The sequence below is a fragment of the Perca fluviatilis genome, chromosome 2, assembly GCF_010015445.1.
Source record: "Perca fluviatilis chromosome 2, GENO_Pfluv_1.0, whole genome shotgun sequence".
NCBI classification, from domain to species: domain Eukaryota; kingdom Metazoa; phylum Chordata; class Actinopteri; order Perciformes; family Percidae; genus Perca; species Perca fluviatilis.
This window is the reverse complement of record NC_053113.1, coordinates 2,701,028-2,727,799: the sequence shown is the minus strand read 5'-3', so window position 1 is coordinate 2,727,799 and position 26,772 is coordinate 2,701,028. Positions and strand designations below refer to the sequence as shown.

Sequence of the window (26,772 nt, the reverse complement as noted above, 5' to 3'; positions counted from 1 at the left end):
TGCAAGAGTGTACGGCCGCAGCCTAGAGACCTCCTGTCTCATGCTCCTCCTGTCTCATGCCTGGGCATGTCCAACGGTAAATTCCGATGTTCAGAATAGCCTACGCAATTGTGAAATATTTTGAAAATGAAGTCACCGTTAAGTTAGTAAGCACGGGAGGCATGAGACGGGAGGTCTCCATGCTGCAGCCATACCCGACTCAGGATTTGAGAGTGGGATTATGTTGGTTACCTGTTGCCCCTTCGTGACTGATATTGAAATCTGTCTTCCACACGGTGCAGAACGCCTGATGAGGTAGCCTGGACATGTGAAGGCAAGGTCCTTTTTTGAGGCGGTTCAGCCATGGCATGCAAGTCTACAGTCAGTCAGTCTACAGCCTACAGAAGACTTTTCACTCCGCTTGCACGCTGTGACTCAGCGGCAGAATCAACGTCATAGATTTCATAGAAATTGAAACCGGCAAAATAAAAGACGTAACAAAATGCGTACCTAGAGAGCAGCGAATTGTACAAGCGTACTTAAGGGTCAAAATGTATGCCGAGTACGAAAAATGCGTACATGTTGGCAGATCTGCTAGGTGGAGTCAGGCTGAGGAGGAGAGACTAGGTGGAGTCAGGCTGAGAAGGAGAGACTAGGTGGAGTCAGGCTGAGGAGAAGAGACTAGGTGGAGTCAGGCTGAGGAGGAGAGACTAGGTCGAGTCAGGCTTAAGTATTTCTGATAGATGAGCGTTCACGGCTTTCCTTACCAGAGTGCAAGGTTGATAACAGATTTACTGAGGCTAAAATGGAGAATACACATTGTTCATACTTTATACAAAGAGAGCAGCAGCTTCTTGTGGAAGTTTATAATGTGAAACTGCGAGACAAAGCGTGGCAGACTATCACGGACCGACTAAATGTGTAATCGATGAATCGGATAACAAAAAAGCATTAAAAAAGGTATAGTGGAGGATTTTCCCGAATTTTAGAAAAGATCCGCCCTCTCCACTTTTTGAAAAAATGCACATGCGCAACACTCTACCTGCTCCCGAGACGTAACGCCTATTAAACGTGTGCACGAGAGTGCACTGTTTACAAGTTGCTGTCAGCATGGCTCATACAAGCCTACTTTCCAAAAGAAGATTTGCACTTTTTCACAAATTGAGATGTTTACCGTGTGTGCGCAGTGCGTTACTTGTGCCACGGCTAGCATCGCTAATCATTGCTTATATCAACTTTTACTAGCAGTGATTTCAAACTTTACCTGTGAGTAGAAACTTCACGACTGAGGCATCAGTGGGAAGCCCAACCTGTGCTTTTAGCGCACGCCAGCGTGTGAAATATTCTCCCAAAAACACTCTGGTCTTGTTTCTTTCTTCAGAGGCCTTTCTCTTCTTGTCATACATTTCGTAGACACTCGTAGCTCACCACACCAACACATATACACCTGAAAGTGCGCATGCGCTGAAAGCGAAAACTACCTAGGGACGAGCACGTATGACGGCCTTACGTAAACATAGCACCAGAATGATTGACAACTAGGAGGACCTATAGTCTTGATGATCCAACCGGCAAAAGAAAATCCTCCACAATACCTTTAAATTACATCAACTCAATACATACTTGTTGTTTTTGTTAATAGTTGTGTAAAGGCAAGTAACCTAAAGAGCAGATACAGACAAGACAAGACACACACACACACACACACACACACACACACACACACACACACACACACACACACACACACACACACACACACACACACACACACACACACACACACACACACACACACACACACACACACACACACACACACTTGAAGCTTATTCATTAATTACCATCATTGTAGTAAGTGCAAGTTAAGTAAGGGTTAATGCCCGACGAGGTGTCCATTGTCAGGCATTAATGGACGACGGCGAGGCGTGAACCGTCTTCCGCTGCGCGTTGGACGGTTGCCTCCGCCGAAGTCCATGGTCACTTGCCAAATAACACATTTTTAAAACATTAGTTCATATTTTAATTAGTTTTACAATCGAAATCTAAAGTTTATCCAAACAATAACTCCGTTTCCCTGGTTACGCCTGACGGTTTGACTAATCTGACTAACCTGGAACAATCATTCCCATCCATCAGGTTCTTATGCAATGCAAATGTTCTCTCCACCAGGAATTAGGAAGAACCTTAGATACGACTTGCCTCCCTTAGCAACCGGAGATATTTATATAGTCCGCTCAACTGGTAGATCCCTTCAGTTTAGCTACGAGCCAGAAAGCTAACGCTATACTAGCAAGATCCAAAGTCAATAACATTGTGTACAGTTGGCAATCAGTAAAAATAATTTGACAGTATGTTGAACAACAAGACAAGCTAGCTATCCAGCCATGTTATTGTCCCCAAAACAATATAATGACTTTTACGAAGAATTTGATCCGCGATGTGTAACGTTACTGTCGGCTGCAACGGCGCAGCCTGAAGCAGCGACCTGAACAGTGAACGGGATGTGAGATAACGTTATTCGCTGTAAAACAAAGTCAGTCCAGAGGGCCAGTATAACTTACTTCTTGCAGCCTGTGTGTTTTAGCGCCATCCTGTGGTGTTCAGAGGACGAGTTGGAAATAACAAATCAATATTTCCTTGTTAATTTAATGTAGCGCATTAATTTAGAACAGTAAACAGTCAGTTTCACCGAACTCCTTTAGTAGGTGTCCTATATCACTTTTTAATGGACACCCTGCAGCCAATCAGAATCGAGTATTCACCCAGACCATGGTATAAGTTCATTTATACAAAACACACAAATATATATACACTACAGGCCAAAAGTTTGGACACACCTGAAGTCTCATTCAATACGTTTCCTTTATTTTCATGACTATTTACATTGTAGATTCTCACTGAAGGCATCAAAACTATGAATGAACACATTTGGAATTATGTACTTAACAAGAAAGTGTGAAATAACTGAAAACATGTCTTATATTCTAGTTTCTTCAAAGTAGCCACCCTTTGCTCCGATTACTGCTTTGCACACTCTTGGCATTCTCTTGATGAGCTTCAAGAGGAAGTCACCTGAAATGGTTTTCCAACAGTCTTGAAGGAGTTCCCAGAGTTGCTTAGCGCTTGTTGGCCCTTTTGCCTTCACTCTGCGGTCCAGCTCACCCCAAACCATCTTGATTGGGTTCAGGTCCGGTGACTGTGGAGGCCAGGTCATCTGGCGCAGCACTCCATCACTCTCCTTCTTGGTCAAATAGCCCTTACATAGCCTGGAGGTGTGTTTGGGGTCATTGTCCTGTTGAAAAATAAATGATGGTCCAACTAAACGCAAACCGGATGGGATGGCATGTCGCTGCAGGATGCTGTGGTAGCCATGCTGGTTGCAGTATGCCTTCAATTTTGAATAAATCCTCAACAGTGTCACCAGCAAAGCACCCCCACACCATCACACCTCCTCCTCCATGCTTCACGGTGGGAACCAGGCATGTAGAATCCATCCGTTCACCTTTTCTGCGTCGCACAAAGACACGGCAGTTGGAACCAAAGATCTCAAATTTTGACTCATCAGACCAAAGCACAGATTTCCACTGGTCTAATGTCCATTCCTTGTGTTTCTTGGCCCAAACAAATCTCTTCTGCTTTTTGCCTCTCCTTAGCAGTGGTTTCCTACCAGCTATTTGACCATGAAGGCCTGATTCGTGCAGTCTCCTCTTAACAGTTGTTCTAGAGATGTGTCCGCTGCTAGAACTCTGTGTGGCATTCATCTGGTCTCTAATCTGAGCTGCTGTTAACTTGCGATTTCTGAGGCTGGTGACTCGGATGAACTTATCCTCAGCAGCAGAAGTGACTCTTGGTCTTCCTTTCCTGGGGCAGTCCTCATGTGAGCCAGTTTCGTTGTAGCGCTTGATGGTTTTTGCGACTGCACTTCGGGACACGTTCAAAGTTTTCGCAATTTTCCGGACTGACTGACCTTCATTTGTTAAAGTAATGATGGCCACTCGTTTCTCTTTACTTCGCTGATTGGTTCTTGCCATAATATGAATTCTAACAGTTGTCTAATAGGGCTGTCAGCTGTGTATCAACCTGACTTCTGCACAACACAACTGATGGTCCCAACCCCATTAATAAGGGAAAGAATTCCACTAATTAACCCTGACAAGGCACACCTGTGAAGTGAAAACCATTTCAGGTGACTACCTCAGGAAGCTCATTGAGAGAACACCAAGGGTTTGCAGCGCTATCAAAAAAGCAAAGAGTGGCTACTTTGAGGAATCTAAAATATAAGACATGTTTTCAGTTATTTCACACTTTTTTGTTAAGTACATAATTCCATATGTGTTCATTCATAGTTTTGATGCCTTCAGTGAGAATCTACAATGTAAATAGTCATGAAAATAAAGAAAACCGACCGAGTGGCTTAATAGTTGCGCGACAAAACGAATCGATAGTGAAATTCGTTGCCAACTATTTAATAATCAAATTTTATCGATTCGTTGTTGCAGCCCTATTTTAAAGTACTTAAATATATAATATGTAAACCTAAGTCACCTAACACATAAGTACAATAATTTAACACTATTAACAAGTAACAACAAAATAAACGTTGTTGCGTTGGTATGCCAACCAGCTTCAAACTTTAGCAGTTCTTTTGCAGAAAAATGACCATATTTGCCTCCTCTGGCAATATACTACACCTGTCCTGACTTATGGCAGGTCCTGCACAGGAGAAAACTCTCTCAGACAATGTCCAAGAGGCCTGTACACACAGGTAGGAGTTTGAAAGGGCAGACAATTTGGGGAGGCTGTCCTGCTTCCCCCACCACCAGGCTACAGGGTCTTGTCTTGAACGATAGACTAGTAGAGCAAGTGTAATATGTTTACTAGTGATCATGTGCAGTTAGTTAATATGCTTTTACGTCCGTTTTGGTGAGCAGGAACATTTACAGTAGCTAGCTAACGGTAGACTACAGAGAAAGTGTGATATTTTTAGGTCCGTTTCGGAGCGTGTACAAAGATCCGTCTATCAGCAGTGATTGTAGAGTGCATATCTGAGAATTGCGCGGACACGGGATTCACACCGCGTGCGGACACGTGCGCCATTCGGCGGAAAAGGGAGAAAGAAAAAAAGTCTGCCGATTATCAGGTCAGCGATTCGATATCTTGATGCATCACGGTGCCTCAAAATAAATGAGTAACTTCAGACTGGAATGATGAAGTTTTTGGGTTCATTTCTTTAAGGTAGCTACCATGAAGGTTTACCTATTTTGGATTAGTCATATACCACCCTACTTTTAACCAGCAAATCTATTGTGCTGTATTGGAATAACTGTCCCCAGACAACTCTTTAACAAAAAAGGTACCGTTTACTGAACAATAACTTAAATGTCTAAATAACATTTAGCCGTTAGATTGAATAACAAAAAAACATAACCCAAATCACACCCTTCAAATAGGCTAACTGCAATATTTCTTCAAATTATAATTACACACAACAACCCCTTTACCCATTTCTCTATCAGTTTCCACTGAAATATTTCAATTGGAACCAAAATGAGGAACCAAAATTTGCGTTCTAATCCGGTCCGAATACTACCGTTTGCGTAGGAACTGGCTCCATAGTGGAACCGGGTTTCGGTACCCAACCATATGTTTAAACAATGTAGTGGACATTTTTTATCTCTCATACTGATGTGTGATATTTCTGTCATATTTTATCCATTACTCCATGTTTTTTTATATTCTCATCATTTTATTTTTTTTATCTATCTATCTATCTATCTATCTATCTATATAAAATTATTCACATTATAGGGATTCAGTATAGTACTCTATTATTCTAAAAAGGTGATCATAGCTTCTCCTGTATCTGTCATGCAAGCCTATGCGGCCCCCTCTGTCTCCCTCATGCACACTCTACATGAGGCAGCGGCCTGAGGAGGTCTTCCGCGACCTGAGGAAGACTTCCTCTACATGAGGTAGCAGCCTGAGGAAGAATTCCACGGCCTGACGAAGACTTCCGCAAAAAGCTTAAAGCTCAGCAGTAAAAGAAGCAGTGTCAGCAGGAAAACGGTCCCTCCCATCTCATGCTCAGCTATAAAAACCCTGAGGTTTCTTTTTTCACAGACACACTTTCTCAGATTGCTTGTGAGTCTGTTAAACTGTCTCCTTCTTTTGCAAAAGAATAAAGAAAAGAAAATAACTCCAGTGTGTCAGACAGACAATTTTCCAGCCTCATCACCGAACACCAAAGAGGTTTTCCACAACACAGCCTAAAAATATACATTAACTGACCACTGCTCTGAATTGAAGCCGTCATAATCATACCATTCAAGGATTAGGCTACTAATCACTTGCACAAATTAACAGTGGTACTCTTTGCCTTAAAAGTGAGCAGATGTTAATGTTACTCAGGAAATTTACCATGAAGATCCATTTTCTACAACTCTAGAATATGATACATCTCTCTCTCTCTCTCTCTCTCTCTCTCTCTCTCTCTCTCTCTCTCTCTCTCTCTCTCTCTAATATAAATGTCCTAAGTCATATTAACTTCCACTGCTCGCTTTTAATGCAAAGTGTACAACTGTTTGTTTTTGCAAATGACAAGTGACTCATTGAATGGCTCAGTTAAGAGCAGTAGTTCATAAATGTATATTTTAAGATATATCAGTCGGTCCGCTATTATTATTTTTTATTATAGAGGCTGAGTTTCCTTCTTTATATATTATATGATTTGCTCCCTCGTATATATGGACTTAGAACAGAAAGACACTCAAGACATTGGACTCTAAAATCTAGAAACTATAAAGAGAATTAAGTGATAATTTCAATGTGCATTGTAAACATGAATGTAACGGAGGATATTCATCAGTAATTTCCCCCCAGCAAAATATAAGGTCAAAAACCTTTGGGGTGTTCTCTCCCTGTTGTAGCATGAAGGTACAGTAGTCTACACTATATAGTTACTGGTCCAGTGAACTAAGACTATAAAACAACTTTAAATAATAACAGTAGTTAAATGATCAGCAATATACACCTGTTGTGTTTTAATGCAGGCTGATGATGATGATAATCATCATCATCATCATCATCATCATCATCATCATCATCATCATCATCATCATCATAATAATAATAAGGTAAAACCACAAGTGATCAGAAAAGACTCAAGGATTAATAAATCCTGGCTGTTAGCCTAGTCGGCAGCAGGCTAGCTGTTAGCCTGGCTGTTAGCCTGGTCAGCAGCAGGCTAGCTGCACAGAATAAATCTCCATGGTAACTTATCTGCCTCTGCTTTTGTGAAACCGAGTTAAGGCTAAATTCATCCAGGATAACAGGAATATCCCGGCTTAATCCCTTATCCTGGTTATGTGCAATAGCCCTCTGGTTGGATCTTTCAGGGATTAATTGTAAGGATTTACAAAGAATATGTTTAACGTTATGCCATTTTATATCTAACTGGGATGTTCTGGGACCGATTGTGGCAGGATTGCTGCGGGTGAAGTAATGTTACACAGGGTGATACACTGGTGAGAGCAAATTACGTTTAGCCATGTATGCAGCTAATTTAAACAGCTCACTTTACCGTATTGTGTCAACAGTTAACTTCATTTTATATTACATGTGGCTAGGGTTGGGTACCGTTCACATTTTTACTGGTGCCGGTAACAATACCTGAAATTTTGTTCCGGTACCCAACGGTACCTTCCCTTTGTAATAACAAAAAAAATAATTTCAAACCTATTTATCCTAGAGTATCTTCACTCCATCTTACCTCTGTGTGTGTGTCGGTGTGTGTGTGTGTGTGTGTGTGTGTGTGTGTGTGTGTGTGTGTGTGTGTGTGTGTGTGTGTCTCAAAGCTGAGCCCTGCTCTCTGTCAAAATGCAGATGGTGTTTCTTCTATCAGGGTGAAAATGCTCCACTAAAACAAGTTCCTTCCTGAGACTATTTTGCAGAGCCAAAGTCGTTGCGTCCGGAGCTTAGCGCACCCGAGACGATTGTGATTGGTTTTAAGAAATGCAAACAAGCCAAAGAGTTGTTTCTCCTATCCCAGAATGTCTGAGTAAGTGCCTGTGTGAGACCACGTGTTGATGTGTCTGAACTAAGAAACAAACTATTCTAAACCGTTCAGGAACCAGACGTGAAGAAGTCAAGCCTACAAAGAAGCAATAAATCCTGACAGATGAATCAGTAATCTTAAACAGTATGGTATAAGGGGAGTTATTTGAACTGGCTGAGAAGCTATCTACATAACAGGCAACAGTTTGGGAAGATGGGTGAAAACATCGGCTTAATCTTAGCACAGTGTTTCCATTTCAGCTCAATGAGTCTTTACTGTGTTTAGCTGTCATTTAGGGCCACTCTGCTTTCCCTCCTCTCTGTTGATCTATTCCACAGACAGTTCACAAAGCTCTATTGTCAATAAAGTAAAAAAAAGAAAGAAAAAAGTTAGTCTAATCCATTATCTAGGTTTTGTGAAATAGCCCTCTGGTTACTTTAGAGTGGTTGTTGTGTCCAGGGGGCTATTGCACTTAATTCTCTTTATAGTTTCTAGATTTTAGAGTCCAATGTCTTCAGTGTCTTTCTGTTCTATGTCCATATATACAAGGGAGCAAAGCATATAATATGTAGAGAAGGAAACTCGGTCTCTGTAAAAATAAAACACGAACCAACTGAATGAGTTTAAAAATATACATTTATGAACTCCTGCTCTGAAACCATCAGTCACTTGTCATTTGCAAAAACGAACAGTTGTACACTTTGCTTTAAAAGAGAGCAGTGGAAGTTAATATGACTTAGGACATTTATATTTTAGCCCATGAGAGAGAGAGGGAGAAACAGAGTGAAAGAGATATTTATGCATAATATTCTAGTGTTGTAAAAAATGGATCTTCATGGTAAATTTCCTGAGTAACATTAACTTCTGCTTACTTTTAAGGCAAAGAGTACAACTGTTAATTTCTGCAAATAACTAGTAACCTAATCCTTGAATGGTATGATTATGAGAGTTTCAGTTCAGAGCAGTGGTCAGTAAATGTATATTTTTAGGCTGCTTACACATTCAGTCGGTCCGCGTAGGGTTGCAATAAAGAATCGATAAAATCTATAAAATTTGATTATTAAAAAAGTTGGCAACGAATTTCGTCATTGATTCATTGTGTCGCACAACTATTACGCCAGTTGAGAACGGAGCAAAAAAAAAAGAAAAGAAAAGAGCAGAGCGGAGGTAGAGGAAATACCATCGGAGAGACCAGTGGTTAAATTGGGCCGGGGTAAAATTAGTGTGATGCTTTTGAAAACATGATATTTGTGACAATAAATGAACAACCCGCTCACCACTGTGGGTCAACTACATAACACCTTAGTGTGTACGTCGGTAGGATTAACAGATAAAATGTCTTCTCCTAAAGCTGACAACCGTGTTCCCAGCGGTGGAAGCCCGGTTGTCAGAAGCTCCAATGGCCGCTACGAGTTCATGGCGCTGACCAAGCCGTTGAACCGGTCCTCGCCGTCACATGTCCTCCAGCAGCAGGGCTCCGAGCATCGGAGAGCCCCACTCAGCGCTGTGTGTGTGTGTGTTGTCTTTATCTGCTCTTTGGGTTACTTATCTTTACACAACTAGTAACTAAAACAACAAGTATGTATGTAGTGAGTTGATGTAAATTAATGCCTTTTTTTTTTTAAATCAGATCAATCCATTAATCAGAAAAATAATCGACAGATTAATCGATTATTAAAATAATCGTTAGTTGCAGCCTTGATCGTCTGCCACGCTTTCTCTCGCTGTTTCATGACAGCGGCCGTGTTTCTTCTTTACAAATAATGTGTTCATATTATCATACATCAGAAGAAGCTGCTGCTCACTCTGTATAAAGTATGAACAATAATTATTCTCCATTTTAGCATCAGTTAATCTGTTATCGACCTCACGGTCTGGTAAGGAAAGACGTGAACGCGCATCTATCTGAATTACATCAGCCTGACTCGACCTAGTCTCTAGTCTCTCCTCCTCAGCCTGACTCCACCTAGTCTCTAGTCTCTCCTCCTCAGCCTGACTCCACCTAGTCTCTAGTCGCTCCTCCTCAGCCTGACTCCACCTAGTCTCTAGTCTCTCCTCCTCAGCCTGACTCCACCTAGTCTCTAGTCTCTCCTCCTCAGCCTGACTCCACCTAGTCTCTAGTCTCTCCTCCTCAGCCTGACTCCACCTAGTCTCTAGTCGCTCCTCCTCAGCCTGACTCCACCTAGTCTCTAGTCTCTCCTCCTCAGCCTGACTCCACCTAGTCTCTAGTCTCTCCTCCTCAGCCTGACTCCACCTAGTCTCTCCTCCTCAGCCTGACTCCACCTAGTCTCTAGTCTCTCCTCCTCAGCCTGACTCCACCTAGTCTCTCCTCCTCAGCCTGACTCCACCTAGTCTCTAGTCTCTCCTCCTCAGCCTGACTCCACCTAGTCTCTAGTCGCTCCTCCTCAGCCTGACTCCACCTAGTCTCTAGTCTCTCCTCCTCAGCCTGACTCCACCTAGTCTCTAGTCTCTCCTCCTCAGCCTGACTCCACCTAGTCTCTCCTCCTCAGCCTGACTCCACCTAGTCTCTCCTCCTCAGCCTGACTCCACCTAGTCTCTAGTCTCTCCTCCTCAGCCTGACTCCACCTAGTCTCTAGTCTCTCCTCCTCAGCCTGACTCCACCTAGTCTCTCCTCCTCAGCCTGACTCCACCTAGTCTCTAGTCTCTCCTCCTCAGCCTGACTCCACCTAGTCTCTAGTCTCTCCTCCTCAGCCTGACTTTGCCGTTGTGAAACACAGAACACCAGGATGCTCTGATCAGACTAGACCAAGCCTCGCTTTATCGGTTATCCTGGATTTATAAGTTCTACTGTTGTGCAACACCACTTTAACAACACATTGATTTCATGTAATTCAGGGCTCTAGAGTGCGACCAAAATTTGTAGGAGTGCGACTAAGATGTTTAGGTTGCACCGGTGCACCTAACGTCCTCGCATCCGCTGCCTCGAACGAAGCAATGTCGTTTAATGTTGCGTTACATGACCCATTCCTTCTGTAAAGCCGTGCCTGAGTTTGGATCTCTCCTCCGCGCAGCCCCGCCCCCATTCACTCACACGGCTCCACTGCAACATGGAGAGGAATAGCGCTGCCGGTCCAAACTGCTGACTTTTGTCTACAGTTTTTATTGTTATTACCACAGCTGTATATTGTTAAGTATGAGAGGGAAACATGTATTGGTACCAGTGTTTCCGCTGGTAACTCTCTGTTATTGATGCACATTAGACCCGTGCTGGACCCATTCATAATGAGTCAGTCACTCTGTGAGTAGCATACGTTTCAGTCCATCGCACTCCCCCTCTCTTCCTCTGTCTCCCTATGTCTTTAGTTTTTTTTTTGATTTCGGCGTTTATTTTGATAGGAAAGCTGAAGACATGAAAGGCGAGAGAGAGAGGGGGGTGACATGTAGGAAAGGGTCGCAGGTCGGAGTCAAACCTCTATATTTACCAACTGAGCTATCCGGGCGTCTTCTTTCTCTTTTAATCAATCTGTTATTGTTGTTGAAAACAAGTGAAGGAGCTTTCTCAGAGCTATACAATATATATATATATTTTTTAATATATCCTAGGCTGTTTATTTCAGATAACTTTCATTTACATGTGTTGCTGGTGTATATTTTCAAACTGGTAAAGGAAACCCTGTCTTTGCATTTTATTTTAATCACAATCTGTTTTAATAAAAGAGCTTGTGAACAGTGGCTTTGACTTAAAACTTAACATTTAGCCCACTTTGTAAAAAAATACAGAGCTATCTATTGCCTATCGCCATTCAGCGCTAATGGCGACGCGAGGAAAAATTTGGGTGCACCAGTGCAACCAAGGCAAAAAGTTAGTCTGGAGCCCTGTAATTCTTTTTTGGTTACTTGTCAGGAATCCGTTTCTTTAAGCCTGACCTGAACATGGCTGGTATCAGAGTCCCAGTCTGCTGCTGGTCTTCTGGGGACCTTGTTGCTCCGCTGCTCCTGGTTCTGGTTGTCCTCCTCCATTCCTCTCTTGTCCTGAAATCCAGCAGATGTCCACTGGGGCTGCTGGACTCACTCTGGATTCTGTTCAGTACAAATCAAAGCACGCAGAGATATTCAGGAGCTGCTGTCTCCTCTCCTTTTCCTCACATCCACACACAACTAAAACAACAGTCAGCAAACTCAAAGCAGCGGCTGGAAAACTGTTCCATTTCCTTCCTCGCTACACAATGAACTCGGAGTAGTTTGGAGAAAACAGCATTATATTAAACTGGGAATAAATCTAAACAACTGCACAACAAAAGGTCAACATTTCTTTAAATTAAATTCACTCAGAGCATTTCAGGAAAAAGGAAACTCAATAAAAAGTGATTTTGCCGACACTAGATATCAGTCAAAAGCTACACACTATATCTTCCCGGTTCAGGTGGGACCGACCCAAACACAGGAAGTGGACCAAAACCAGAGCATTTACTAGCCTGCAGTTTCAACCTTTGCCACAGTTTACAGACTTAAATATCTGGTTTAAGGGATGAGAACTTTCAGATCCATATGTAATGCTTGTGCAGGTTAGTTCCAGTGGTGTAGTCTACGTGATACGCAGGAATACGCAGTACACCCACTAAGAAAGCTCCAGGATTTCCATATACCCACTTAAAAATGTCCAATGATACGCAACAACATACTTTACATTATATTTTTGATATATTTTGAATTGTCATCTGTTAATTTTTTCTTAGCATAGGCTAAATAAAGGTATTTCCACCATAAATTGGTGCATTAAACCGTATCCAAATGCAACAAAAATGCAGCTGCTGACGCTCATCCTTCTTTGACAACTTTACTGAACTGCTGTCTATAATCTGTATTAACTTTGACCGTGTAATTATTGCTGGTGATTTTAACATTCATGTTGACAACCCCCAGGACCGAGGGACCAAAGAACTGTGTTGTGTTTTTGAGAGCTATGGACTGACTCAGCATGTGACACAGCCCACGCACAATAAGGGGCACACTCTGGACTTGATTATCTCCAAGGGTCTGAACATTCCCAAGGTTGTGGTGACTGATGTTGCTCTATCTGATCATTCCTGTGTTTTCTTTAACAGCACTATCTCTGTGCCAAAAAGTGTTCAAACAAAGTTAATCAGAAAACGGTATATCACTGAAAACACCAGTGAAAAATTCATTCAGCTTTTCTCCTCTACACCCGCCCTTACTGGGGCCTCAGTCACTGAGCTTGTAGATAATTTCAACTGTAAAATTACGAATGTTATTGATGCTATTGCTCCCACTAAGATCAAAGCTGTCTCTGGTAAGAAAAGATCTCCATGGAGAAATTTTATAGTTGTGAGAACAGAAAAAAGAGAGTGTCGAAAAGCTGAACGCAGTTGGCGAAAATCTAATCTCCAGGTCCATTATAACACTTATAAAGAGAGACTTCGCATTTATAATCTGGAACTAAGAAATGCAAGGCGGTCCTTCTTCTCTGACATTATCGCCAGAAACAATAATAATTCACGTGCTTTGTTTGCTACTGTTGATAGATTAACTAACCCTCCAGTACCAGTAGCATCGGAACTGTTGTCTACCAAGGCTTGCAATGACTTTGCCTCCTTCTTCACAGACAAAATTCAGAAAATTAGACAAACAGTAAGTGCTTCCATATCAAGTACAGGATATGTGTTGTCACAGTGTGCATGCAAAACAAATTCCAACATGACACAATTTCATACAATCAACCTTAAAAACCTGGAGGACATTATACAACATCTGAAAACCTCCTCCTGTTGCCTTGATATTCTACCAACGGATGTTTTCAAAAATGTTTTGAATTGTTTGGCTTCAGATCTTCTACAGATTGTAAACACATCTCTGCTCTCAGGTATCTTCCCACAGGCCCTGAAAACTGCAGTCATCAAGCCACCCTAAAAAGAACAATCTAGACACGACACTAATGAGCAACTATAGGCCAATATCAAACCTTCCATTTTTAAGTAAAATCATAGAAAAAGTGGTTTGTCAACAACTCAACCTTTTCTTATCGTTAAACAACAGTTTTGATGCCTTCCAGTCAGGTTTTCGACCACACCACAGCACTGAGACGGCTCTTGTTAAAGTCTTTAATGACATCCACTTAAACACAGATAGTGGCAAAATTTCAGTCTTAGTATTACTTGATCTCAGTGCTGCATTTGATACGGTCGACCATGACATATTGCTTGACCGATTGGAAAACTGGGTTGGTCTTTCTGGCTCAGTACTAAAGTGGTTTGAATCCTATTTAAAGAATAGGGACTACTTTGTGTCTATAGGTAATTATACATCTGAGCATACAAATATGACGTGCGGAGTTCCCCAAGGCTCAGTTCTGGGGCCTCTTCTGTTCAACATCTACATGCTTCCACTGGCTCAGATTATGGAAAACAACAAAATAAGTTACCATAGTTATGCGGATGACACCCAAATTTACATAACCTTATCACCAGGGAACTATAGCCCAATACAACAATTAAATATGTGCATTGAACAGATTAATGACTGGATGTGCCAGAACTTTCTTAAATTAAATGAAGAAAAAACGGAGGTGGTTATTTTTGGAGCAAAAGAGGAACGATTGAAAGTCAGCACTCAGCTTCAAACGACAATGTTAAAAACAACAGACAAAGCCAGAAATCTTGGTGTAGTCATGGACTCAGACCTGAATTTTAAAAGCCACATTAACATAATTAAAAAATCAGCCTATTATCACCTTAAAAATATATCAAGGGTTAAAGGACTTATGTCTCAGCAGGATCTGGAAAAACTTGTCCATGCTTTTATCTTCAGTAGACTTGACTACTGTAACGGAGTCTTTACAGGTCTCCCCAAAAAATCAATCAGACAGCTGCAGCTGATTCAGAACGCTGCTGCTCGAGTCCTCACTAAGACCAAGAAAGTGGATCACATCACTCCAGTACGGAAGTCTCTACACTGGCTTCCAGTGCCTCAAAGAATTGATTTCAAAATACTTTTACTGGTTTATAAATCACTAAACGGTTTAGGGCCAAAATACATTTCTGATCTGCTACTACATATGCCCTACCCCGACCTCTAAGACTTAGGTCGCCGGGACAGGTCTACTTGTTGTCCTCAGAGTCAGAACTAAACAGGGGAAGCAGCATTCAGTTTTATGCTCCACATATCTGGAACAAACTCCCAGAAACCTGCAGGTCCGCTGCAACTCTCAGTTCTTTTAAATCTAAGCTAAAGACCTATCTTTTTGATGTTGCTTTTCTTTAAATAATCTATTAACTTTAATTTCTTATACTGCACTGTAACTTTTATTCTTATACTGCACTATCAATTTTATTCTTGTCTTTTAATGTTTTTAATTTGTTTATTAATGTTTTTAAATTGTTTTCAATTGTTTTTAACTGCTCTTTAATGTTTTATGTAAAGCACTTTGAATTGCCCTGTTGCTGAAATGTGCTATACAAATAAAGCTGCCTTGCCTTGCCTTGCTCAAAACTTCCCTGGGGGAGGACACCCAGACCCCCTCCACACCCTCTGGACTGCTTCCACCACGTGACGCTGCTCCCATTGTTCACCTTCCTCTAAAATATTAGAAACACTAAAGCAGAACCAGAAAAGCCAACACGGTAGAAATGTAGTGGAGCTTCATTATTTCGGAGAGTTTCCCTCTGATATTCTGTCCAATCAACAAGCGACTGCTTCCACCACGTGACGTGTGTTTCCACTGTTTGCTGCGTTTGATAAAGTGCAGTGTGACGCAAACCGAACCAAATGAAAAATGCAGCAATGTTACAACTTCAGCCCCGAATCTCACCGAGCCCACCGAACTACAGAGGAGCAACTAACGGAGCATACTGTTGCTCAGCAACGGACGTTCTGTTTACCTGAATCTTAGCAACAGCAGAATGGGAAGCTAACGCATGCGCAGCTCTGGCTTCGATTCGCTTTGATAGCCGTGTGAAAGAACAGTTATTGAAGTGTTTACCTGAGTTTGTGTGCGGGTTTACCTGGAGCTCTGTCTTCTTAAAACCGTTCTTATACTGTCTATGTTTAAAACTCACTAATAAACAACACAACTATCCCGCCGCCAGCACGAGATCACAGTGAAGCAACGATACTTCCGGTTTCCTCCAAGTCAGGGTTTTTCAGATTAAAGTTTAAAATGAAAGAACGCCGCCACATGGAGGTCAGGAGGGGAACAACAGATACACATTCAGTTCATTAATCAGTTAGTGGTGGACTGGAACTGAGTACATTTACTCTAGTACTGGACTTAACTCCAGGTACTTGTACTTTACTTGAGTATTACATCATGTACATCACTGAAATAATTAAAACTATTTGTAAGTATAAAGAGAAATACATAAAAAGAATGTAAGCATTTAAATTGCTGTTTCCACCAGACTCCATTTAAATAAAATAGCTATTTCATGATTATTAAACACACTTCATTCATAGTCAATAGAAAAAGAAAAAATATACAGTACAGGCCAAACGTTTGGACACACCTTCTCATTCAATGCTTTTCCTTTTTATTTTCATAACTATTTACATTGTAGAGTCTCACTAAAGGCATCAAAACTGTGAATGAACACATATGGAATTATGTACTTAACAAAAAGTGTGAAATAACCGTGTGACGGGGCGCATAGCTGCCGTCACGGTAGCGATGCGCTACCTAGTTTAGCTCACAAAGACTGAGTGTAAATGTTGCCTGTGTATGTTTTGTTAGCATGTCAATATGCTCTGTTATGTATCATATGTTTCGTTTCAAAGCATCTGTTTAAACTTGCCATTCATTTGATTCCACTCAGTAACTCCGTAGCTTTCTTGTGCACATATTTACAGCTAATACTGCGGTGATTTGTAGGCTATAGCTATATCCATCAATACATCATATTCTGTTTAAAACCATACCGTTTGTCACAAACATCATCATTTATAATAATCACACAACACTTACGTCTTTGTTAACTTGCTGTTTATTTAGTTTAAAAGGTAACAGGATAACATGTAGTCATGGTGGATTACCGGCGTCTGCTCTGTTGTTTAGTGTTGACGAACTGACCGAAGAGCCGGTTAATTAACCCGACTCTTGTCCCTGAAGCGGGAGACTCGAGTGCCATACGTCAATGAACCGCAATGAACCGACTCACTCCTGTTTTTTTCTTTTACCTAATTCGTGCCGTTGTGTGTAGCTGGTATTCTTCTGCTACTGTGTGTGTAGTAATCTAGCTCATTAGCGCCTTTATTTCTCGTGCATCTTAGATGATTGTGTACATACAAATTCATAGACTACATTACAGATGGATATCACATACAAATGCACGTCATGTTATCTTAGTAGTTATGTTAAGTTAAATGTTTGTTACGTGATAGGTAGGCTGTCACCAGGAGACCATGCACCAGGCTACTGAACGAGACCATAACCGTGCCTAATGCATGAGTCTATATGTAATCACGGGTGTCTAGGTTCTCGGGAAGTTTGAGTTATCAACCGATAGCAGAAGCCTTTATGTCTCGTGCATTTAATAAATGTGTTCATGGAAATTCATAGGCTACACGTGAACCTGTCGGTCAGTATGAGTAAATAGTATGTCGAGACCGAATGTAACCGCAACCGCTCGAGTCTTCCGCGGTGTCTTGGTTCCTGGCGGGGGAACGCCATCACCCCTCCCCCCGAGGGCACGCAAACTGGTGACCGAATCTATTAACTCGGTAGGCAAACCAACGACCGTCCGGTTGAACCGACTCACGTAAAAGAGTCGGTTGTCCCATCACTACTGTTGTTAATAAAGGAAAGTTTGCCGCGATCGACGAGTTTAAATGATGTTTGTACATCCGGGGTAACAGGAAGTGACTGTAATTTTGAGTAATTATTTATTTTGTCTGTCAAAGTCTCTTGTGGCTTAGTGAAATGTTTTGGTGAGTCAGGTATAAATCTTCGGTAAATTTCTAGCCTACTAGATCTGTTAATTTTGGCTGTTGGTAGGTTTTATTGTCTGTTTGCCTTAGCCACTCCTGTATTTTATTTGGTGTTGGTATGTTCCAATTCCATGGGCGCGCTACAGGCCTATATAGATTGTCAGTTTCAGTTGCTCGAGAGAGCTAGAGAAGGAAGGACGTCAGTCTGTGGAAGGCTCTGGTGACTAGTTTAAAAAGTCAAACTTGTATACAGCTGTATCTTTGTATTGTTTAATAAGTTTTGACTCCCACGTCAATTTATTTTATTTTATGTGGAAGTATTTTTTTTTCCTCCTTTTTCTTTTTTTTAAATTTTGGTTTTGTTAATTGATTATTTTGCCTATGGGCCTTAATTTGGGACAATTATAATAAAATCTTTTCAACACCACTTTTGATTCAGTCTGAGTGTCTACACCTGCTCACGACCATTCTGTTACATCTACCCTCAACAAACTGAAAACATGTCTTATATTTTAGATTCTTCAAAGTAGCCACCCTTTGCTTTTTTATTAATAAGGGGAAAAATTCCACTAATTAACCCTGAAAAAGCACACCTGTGAAGGTAAAACCATTTCAGGTGACTACCTCATGAAGCTCATTGAGAGAACACCAAGGGTTTGCAGAGTTATCAAAAAAGCAAAGGGTGGCTACTTTGAAGAATCTAAAATTTAAAAGACATGTTTTCAGTTATTTCACACTTTTTTGTTAAGTACATAATTCCATATGTGTTCATTCATAGTTTTGATGCCTTCAGTGAGAATCTACAATGTAAATAGTCATGAAAATAAAGGAAACACATTGAATGAGAAGGTGTGTCCAAACTTTTGGCCTGTACTGTATATAATAATATCCTTAACGGCATGCCATAATAAATATATATATTACACATATATACACACACACACGGAGATACCACATTTGCCGCTGCTGTTTATTGGAGCGATATGTTGACACGGCGGCCATTTCCTAATGAACATTGTGCTCCTCCTAATGCATGTGTGTCTATGGAGGCAGAAGGTCTATCCACAATTAAAATCCTAATTTCTCCCAGAATTTCCAACTGATTTTCAATCGGTTTACTACAAATGCCAGACATGTATTTATAATACAGGATACTTGATTAAAATTTAAAATGCAGGTTTTCTTACAAGCATGAAAACAGATATTTCCCCTCTAGCGGGGTCCGGGGAAGAAAATTTTAAATATTCCATATTTTAAAGCATCAATCTGATGCATTTTGAGATGCATTTTTTGCCAACCAACAGTGTAATATTTCAATATGCACTCATTAAAGTTAATTTGACTGGCAAAACAGTTAAAGTCCTTCTGACATTACACAATAATAAAAGTCATAATTTTTAAAGACTAAAAAGTTTTGGATCAATTTTTACTTCTTCCAACCATATGTTAAATAAAGTGTCAATGTGGATTTACATATTGCAATAATATCATAATCCTACAATGAATCATTGTAAAAACTAAACTTTACTACTTTTGCCAGGTCATCATAAAAAAAAAAGAAGCAAATTAGTACATTCATGATTTTATCCATGTTGATAATAGCTGCTTTATTTACATTTATTAAAAACGTTGCATTGTTTATCTTTTAATAAAGCTAGACGTCTAGACTCTGGGACAAGGCCATTATGTTTAAATAACTGCCATGCTGACTCCAAACAGACAGCTTTGTCAAGGCAGTTTGGGCTTCAGATAGCTTTTACAAATCATGTTCCGCTATGAACGTGCACACACGTATTGTTTGTATCACGGTCGGTCAGTAAAGGAACAGTCGCAGTCTTAACGGTAGCGGTCGTTGCCGGTAACGTACTCGTATTACAGAGTGCACGGACCGAAGCTTTGTGACTAGCATCTAATGACTAGCATGCACTGTCTTACTGCTGCTGCCGTCCAAAAACATGCGTTGCAGAACCAAGCACCCGGCTCCCTCAGTTTGAGACACCAAGTGCTAAACGGCTTCCCGTCTCCACCCTTTTCCTCTTGTCCTCCATTAATGCCCAGCGCCATTTGTTTCAACTACTTTCTCAACTAAAGCTGCCTGTATCTACATGCTCCAAGTTTGATAAACCTCCATTTTTTAGCCGCGTTACTACGGAGACCACACCAGCACCGCACCGCACTCTGACATTTCGGCAATGACACGCCCTACATTGCATCTGATTGGCTAGAACTCCTTTCATTAGTTGGTGGAAGTTCGATGATTGGTTAGATCCATAGACAGTATGGTTAAATCCAGGCATCAAAACAAATCCCATGGGGACTTTTTAATTTATTTATTTTTCTAAAATAGTTATACGGCAGAAATCGGGCACCAGGCCCGAGTAGGCTACTTACACCCCCCCCCCCTCTCCCCTCTTAAACATTTTCTCATTGACTCTACACGATTTACGTAGGTCACCTATTTTGGTTTCAAAATGGCGAATTTCGCCGAAAGGTGAGTGATTTTCATGTCTGTTCTTACCAAACTTTTTCAAATTATTCTGAAGCTAGTGACAGTCTGCTGATTTATGCCTTGATACAATTTAAACAGGTGAGTTATATAAACAGTTGTTATGAAGTTTGAAATTAGCTTCATAGTCCAAAACCGTTTTTTGTACCCGGCTGTAAACATTTATATATTTCTGATGTAAAGTCTGGATTTTTTCACATGGGGGTCTATGAGGAACTGTTCAGTGACACACATAACAAACATCGTTTTCAGCATTTTACTGAGATATTAATAATCACTTAAATAAAACATACATAACCTGACACAAGCTAGCATTAGTTCAATTCAGTATCAGGACAGTTACTTAACTTCCTGTTAGCTTAAAAGAAGGATTAATGTTACCTTTTGTGATATTAAATTCAACACTTTAGTAATAGTATAATATTGTAAAACACATTTTTCATCGCGAAATGTTATTCCATGTTGCTTAGTTTAGCATTTCTTTCACATGAACATCCAAAAGCAGTACAACAATCTTTTTCTGAGTCTTTAAGATCAGTTGTCTGTCCCAAGATGGCAGCAGCACAGACGCAGTTTAAACACATTAACTGTTCAAGTCATTTTTTAAGCAGCAGCCATGTTCTTGTCTTAAGTGACAATAAACTGAATATTTCAGCAATATGACATCACCTTAGTAAACAGTGATTAGAATTTGTGCAAATTGTATTTACCAGTTGATTAATTAACAACAACAAATACTTATTCGCTACAGCATTAGTTAAAAAGCACTAGCAGTTGAACCCTGAACTCAAATTTTGAGTTGAATAAATCCCTTCAAAAAGGGAGGGAGTGTAATGTGTAGTCCTAGCCAGGATAACATACATGCTGTTCAGAAGATAAAGTTACTGCTGGTCAGCCTTCAATGTGGAGAGAAGATCAGAAAATAACAACACAGCTATCAGGGCATGAGGAGGAGGCAGGAGGAAACAGCTTGGCTCGGAAACATGTTCACAACGAGGCAGTGTGAATGAGCTGGTGAGATTTAAGGTTACTACTCCGAGAAAATGTTTTACCACATTGTTCACAGCTGTACGGCTTCTCTCCTGTGTGAATGCGCTGGTGAGATTTAAGGCTACTACTCTGAGAAAATGTTTTACCACATTGTTCACACCAGTACGGCTTCTCTCCTGTGTGAATGCGCTGGTGAGATTTAAGGTTACTATGCAGAGAAAAGGTTTTACCACATAGATCACAGCTGTAAGGCTTCTCTCCAGTGTGAACACGTCTATGGCGTTCTAGGATATCACTCTGAGAAAAGGTTTCCCCACATTGTTCACACCAGTACGGCTTCTCTCCTGTGTGAATGCGCTGGTGAGATTTAAGGTTACTACTCTGAGAAAAGGTTTTACCACACAGATCACAGCTGTAAGGCTTTTCTTCAGTGTGAATGCGTTGATGTCTTTTTAGGGTACTCTGTTGTGTGAAAGCTGCCCCACATTGATCACAGCTGTGTAGATTGTCTCCAGTGTGAACTCTCTGATGAATCTTTAAATATCCAGATGTTGTGAAGGATTTGTCACAGTGTTGACAGTGGTGACGTTTAGGTCCCTCTCCTGCTCTCCGTTTCTATAGCAACAGACAAAGAGAGATAGAGAGTTAGTGAACAACCTTCTTTAAACTCTGGACTTGCTCTCACTCACAATTTTCACTCTTCATACAATAATTTATGACAAAATGAAGGAAAATATGTGCCGGTTGCAGACATGTTATTATGGAAGCAAATGTACTTTTCATACATTTTCCAGGCAAGTTTCTCCATTCAAATGATTGGCAATTTAAAAAACTAAAACATTTGGTCACTCTCTTCAGTTTTACTTTCAGTTAGAAATTCCATGGTAACTTTAAAATAACACAAACCTTTCATACATTCTGGGTATTTTTCATCCTTTAAATCACATTCAAACCTTTTGAAATACATACAATAATTTGAGGTCAAACTAAAGGTAAAGTTCTTCTGGTTGCAGACATGTTAATATGGAAGCTATCAGGCTCTTCTCAGTGTTTCCCACAGGTTGAGAATTTACTGGTGGTGGTGTGTGGCGCAGGATGTGACGGCACGGTGCGTGATGGCTAGGTTTAGTAATAATGGGTTCAGTTATAAACTAGTCAAACGAAGGTGTAAACAATGACTACACAACAATATCAGATCATTTAGAAAGAAAAAAATATTTACATATTAAACAAATTAGACTAAAAGATGACACAGATACAGATGAAAATATTGCGACACGCAGGATCTGACACTATTTCAGGGTAGTTATTAGGGCTGCACGATATGAGGAAAATATGCAATATGCCGTAAACAGTTCTGCTGTTTTCAGTATTTTGCTAAAAAAACAACAAATTGCTCGTTAAATTTTAAACAAATGACGAAAAAGTTTAGCCATGATGTGCTTTGTAAATTAAATCATTTTTTTTGCCAAATGTTTACGTTTCAGCAGATAAAATCCCCATAATGCCACGTATGCTCCATACAGAAAATGACATTTTATTATTAATGTCAAACTCCTGTTAAATCACATAAGACTTAGGAATATCTAAAGTAAAACATTCTTGTTAATTTTGTTTGTTAGACCTTTGCTGTGTATTAAGTGTATTAATCCCAGGCATGAAAACGGGTCAGGGGTGAAAAAGGTGAGAAGGATATCACCCCTCTAGGGGAGTCCGGGGGAATGCTCCCCCGGAAGAACATTTTAAATATTCCATATTTTAAAGAATCAATCTGATGCATTTTGAGATACATATTTTGCCAACCAACAGTGTAATATTTCAATATGCACTCATTAAAGTTAATTTGACTGGCAAAACAGTTAAAGTCCTTCTGACATTACACAATAATAAAAGTCATAATTTTTAAAAACTAAAAAGTTTTTAATCAATTTTTACTTAAATTAAGAGTCAATGTGGATTTACATATTGCAATAATATCATAATCCTACAATGAATCATTGTAAAAACTAAACTTTACTACCTTGGCCAGGTCATCATCAAAAAAGCGAATTAGTACATTCATGATTTTGTCCATGTTGATATTAGCTGCTTCATTTACATTTATTAAAAACATTGCATTGTTTATGTAGACGTCTAAACTCTGGGACAAGGCCATTATGTTTAAATACCTGCCATGCTGATTCCAAACGGACAGCTTTGTCAAGGCAGTTTGGGCTTCAGATAGCTTTTAGAATTAAAGGAACAGTCGCAGCGGCAGCGGCGGTCATTGCCGGTAACGTACTGGTATTACAGAGTGCACGGACCGAAGCTTTGTGTCTAGAAAGCCCTTTTCTTACTGCTGCTGTTTCTTGTAAAGAAGAAACACGGCCGCTGTAATGAAACAGCGAGAGAAAGCGAGGCAGACGATCACGGATCGACTGAATGTGTAAGCAGCCTAAAAATATACATTTACTGACCACTGCTCTGAACTGAAACCGTCATCATACCATTCAAGGATCAGGCTACTCATCATTTTTACAAATTAACACTTGTAGCTAGAGTTGCACAATATATCGTAAACGTTGCATTAACTTGAAATGGGTAAACGTTGTGGTGCATTCAAAGTTATTGTAAAATACCCTTTTCTGATCTGTTTTTGTCGTTTAACAGCAACTTAATGGTGAAATAAGTTATTGTTATGTTATTATTAGGGTTGTCAGCATTAACATGTCAATCGTGATGCTATTAAGGGCAGAGCATAACTCGTACATTTTTTTTTTAAATTGCATGCCGCCATTTATATATTTATTTTAGACTTCACTCGGCTTTGATTCATGCCTAACAGGCTACTATTTCGACCCTTTGCTGCACTTTTACTTATCATCAAGCTTCCATACTTCCTCGTAACACATCCTACTGCTGCTGCAGGCATGATGAAGAAATGCAGCAGCAACACAATTCTGAACGGCGCTTTTTATATTCCAAAACTCCTGGACGGCTCAGTAGACAAGTCAAAAGCCAGATGCACATTGTGTAAAGCCGAATTAAAATATCACCGAAGCACGTCAAGCTTGAGTTACCACCTACGAGGTAAGCATAGTACAGTTAATATGACTCAGATTGATGCTAGTGGGCTCAGGCAAAGCACTATTTTGGAGAGTGCTACTCACCGACCTGTTGATGAAACCAAATCCCAAAAAATTACTACAGCTCTTGCGAAATAGGTGGCAAATAACTGCAGACCTGTCAGCATTGTAGAAGACTCGGGTCTTAAAGACGTACTACGGTATGTTCTGACCCGTCTTATACATTGCCGTCGAGCGGGAGAGCAGCCCCACACACACATAGCCTGTATGAGTAATCAAAATGATTTAGAAGTTACTGCACACTGTATTGACTCTGGTAAGGATGAGGATTTTTAGTTCTTTAGTTAGGTACTTGGAGGAATTGTGCAATAATGACAGATTCACACATTGTTCTTTTGTTCACAGTAAATAAATAATAAACAAATACAAATCTTAAAGTCAAGTTCATAAAGTAACTTTCTTTGGACTCATTTGACTTCCAATCAAGATACACTGGTAAGAATTGCTTTCCATTGTTAATATGTACTTAAAAAGAGTTCTGAAATGCAAAATAATAGAATTTTAATCATGTGATAAAACATGCGATAAATTCAGCAATTAATCGTGATAAAACAAAATTAATCGTTTGACAGCCCTAGTTATTATTACATTTTTAATGAATCACTCAAATTCCTCCCTTTCTTGCGCTGTATTAATATTCATTAATATTGAGATTAGATTTGTGGAACTCTTCAGTCTGGAGTAACCTCTTTCCTTCGCTCACCTCCTCCTTCTTCCTCTTGCTCCCTCGCTCCTCTGAGTCTCCCGAGGCCTCACTGACAACTTTCCTCTTGCCCTTCTTCTCCTTCTCCTTGTGTTTCTGCATGTACTCGGTGATAAGGTCGACGTCCAGGTTGTCTTGCGGCTCCCATGTGTTATCCTCACTGGAAAGGTTGGTGCAGACAGAAGAACATCTCCTCAGGCTTTGTTTTTAGGAAATACATTCTCACTCTAATTGCTAGTTCGTATTATTCCTTTTTTCTATTGCCATTTTGTAAGGTTATTTGTGGGTCTGCAACTTAGTGTCAAAAGACTTTCAACGGTGAGGGCACGATGCAATGCCGAAATGTATGCTATAGATAGTCTGCAATTTTTAAACTAACAAGATACTATATAAATATATAGAGAACACCAAGTACTAATATTATAGACTCATACTTACTCTGAGAACCCCTTCCATTTCAGCAGAAACTCTACTCTTCCGTTCACCACTCCGCGGTCCAAAACTTTCTCCACCACATACTCCTCCTCTTCCTCCTCCTTCACTGCTGCTGCTGCAGGCTGCTCCTCCTCCTCCTCCTCCTTCACTGCTGCTGCTGCTGCAGGCTGCTCCTCCTCTTCCTCCTTCACTGCTGCTGCAGGAGGTGCTGCAGGCTGCTCCTCCTCCTCCTTCTTGCCCTTCTCTCCTGCTCCGGTCGCCAGCTTGACATCTGCTGAGAGCTCCTTTGGTAGACCCAAGGGAGAAACATGCAGAGATAATGATACAAGGGTTAGAAGAACTAATGGGAGGTGGGAGTGAATTATAGTTTACCATGCTTTACTATATTCAAATGTTCTGTTTGAATGGAGAAAATGCAAGGGCTGATGAGGTGACCAAGCCATAGGACTTCAGCCTCAATCAACGACAGTTCAATTACCAGAAAATCGCCAGATGTTCCTCGCCTTGCAAAACTTAGTTCGTTTCGGGAAACAACAACAAACTTTGAGCTAGTGAGCTACACACTGAAAATGGCAAGTTTAGAGCGACTAGGTCGAGTCAGGCTGAGGAGGAGAGACTAGGTCGAGTCAAGCTGAGGAGGAGAGACTAGGTCGAGTCAGGCTGAGGAGGAGAGACTAGGTCGAGTCAGGCTGAGGAGGAGAGACTAGGTCGAGTCAAGCTGAGGAGGAGAGACTAGGTCGAGTCAGGCTGAGGAGGAGAGACTAGGTCGAGTCAGGCTGAGGAGGAGAGACTAGGTTGAGTCAGGCTGAAGAGGAGAGACTAGGTCGAGACAGGCTGAGGTTGACTACGTGCAGACCTGCCAACATGGAAGAAATGTTATGAGTATAACACCCCTAGATTATAATAAATTAGTATTACTGTGTAGAGGAATGGAGTGGATGAATGGCTGTAAGTGTAGTGAAATTACACAAATGTTTTCTTATATCCTGTGCAATATTTCGTGGCTGTATACTTTTGTTATTCTAACCAACTAGTGCTGTGCCCCTTTTGTGTAACGTTACTAAAAGTTATGTATTAAAGT

The 26,772-nt window shown here is 40.6% G+C and overlaps 4 protein-coding genes across 9 annotated transcripts in view; all 4 read right to left on the bottom strand.

Moving 5' to 3' along the window:
• The window catches only part of LOC120571388 (chromobox protein homolog 1-like), a 73,533-nt gene extending 57,409 nt beyond the window's left edge, over nucleotides 1–16,124 (bottom strand). For both annotated transcript variants that reach the window (XM_039820318.1, XM_039820326.1), the window contains exons 1-2: nucleotides 16,015–16,124; nucleotides 11,924–12,076 (exon numbers count right to left, since the gene is read on the bottom strand). In XM_039820318.1, coding sequence (XP_039676252.1) covers nucleotides 11,924–12,016 — 93 coding nt within the window. In that variant the 5' untranslated portion in view covers nucleotides 12,017–12,076; nucleotides 16,015–16,124. The remainder of the gene's footprint in view (nucleotides 1–11,923; nucleotides 12,077–16,014) is intronic.
• Nucleotides 1–26,772, bottom strand: part of LOC120571130 (zinc finger protein 664-like) — a 181,974-nt gene that overhangs the window by 65,046 nt on the left and 90,156 nt on the right. The gene's annotated exons all lie outside the window — the stretch shown is intronic.
• Nucleotides 20,480–21,938, bottom strand: LOC120571608 (zinc finger protein 3-like; the record flags this gene model as incomplete). The annotated part of the gene is made up of 1 exon (XM_039820666.1): nucleotides 20,480–21,938. A coding segment is annotated over one exon (513 nt), but the record flags the coding sequence as incomplete, so codon positions are not given.
• LOC120571336 (chromo domain protein LHP1-like) overlaps nucleotides 25,120–26,772 on the bottom strand; it is a 132,728-nt gene continuing 131,075 nt past the window's right edge. For 2 of the 4 annotated variants that reach the window (XM_039820245.1, XM_039820252.1), the window contains exons 3-4: nucleotides 25,695–25,975; nucleotides 25,120–25,416 (exon numbers count right to left, since the gene is read on the bottom strand). In XM_039820245.1, the coding sequence (XP_039676179.1) occupies nucleotides 25,185–25,416; nucleotides 25,695–25,975 (513 nt within the window). In that variant the 3' untranslated portion in view covers nucleotides 25,120–25,184. The remainder of the gene's footprint in view (nucleotides 25,417–25,694; nucleotides 25,976–26,772) is intronic. The other 2 variants (XM_039820235.1, XM_039820226.1) reach the window with 2 other exon arrangements.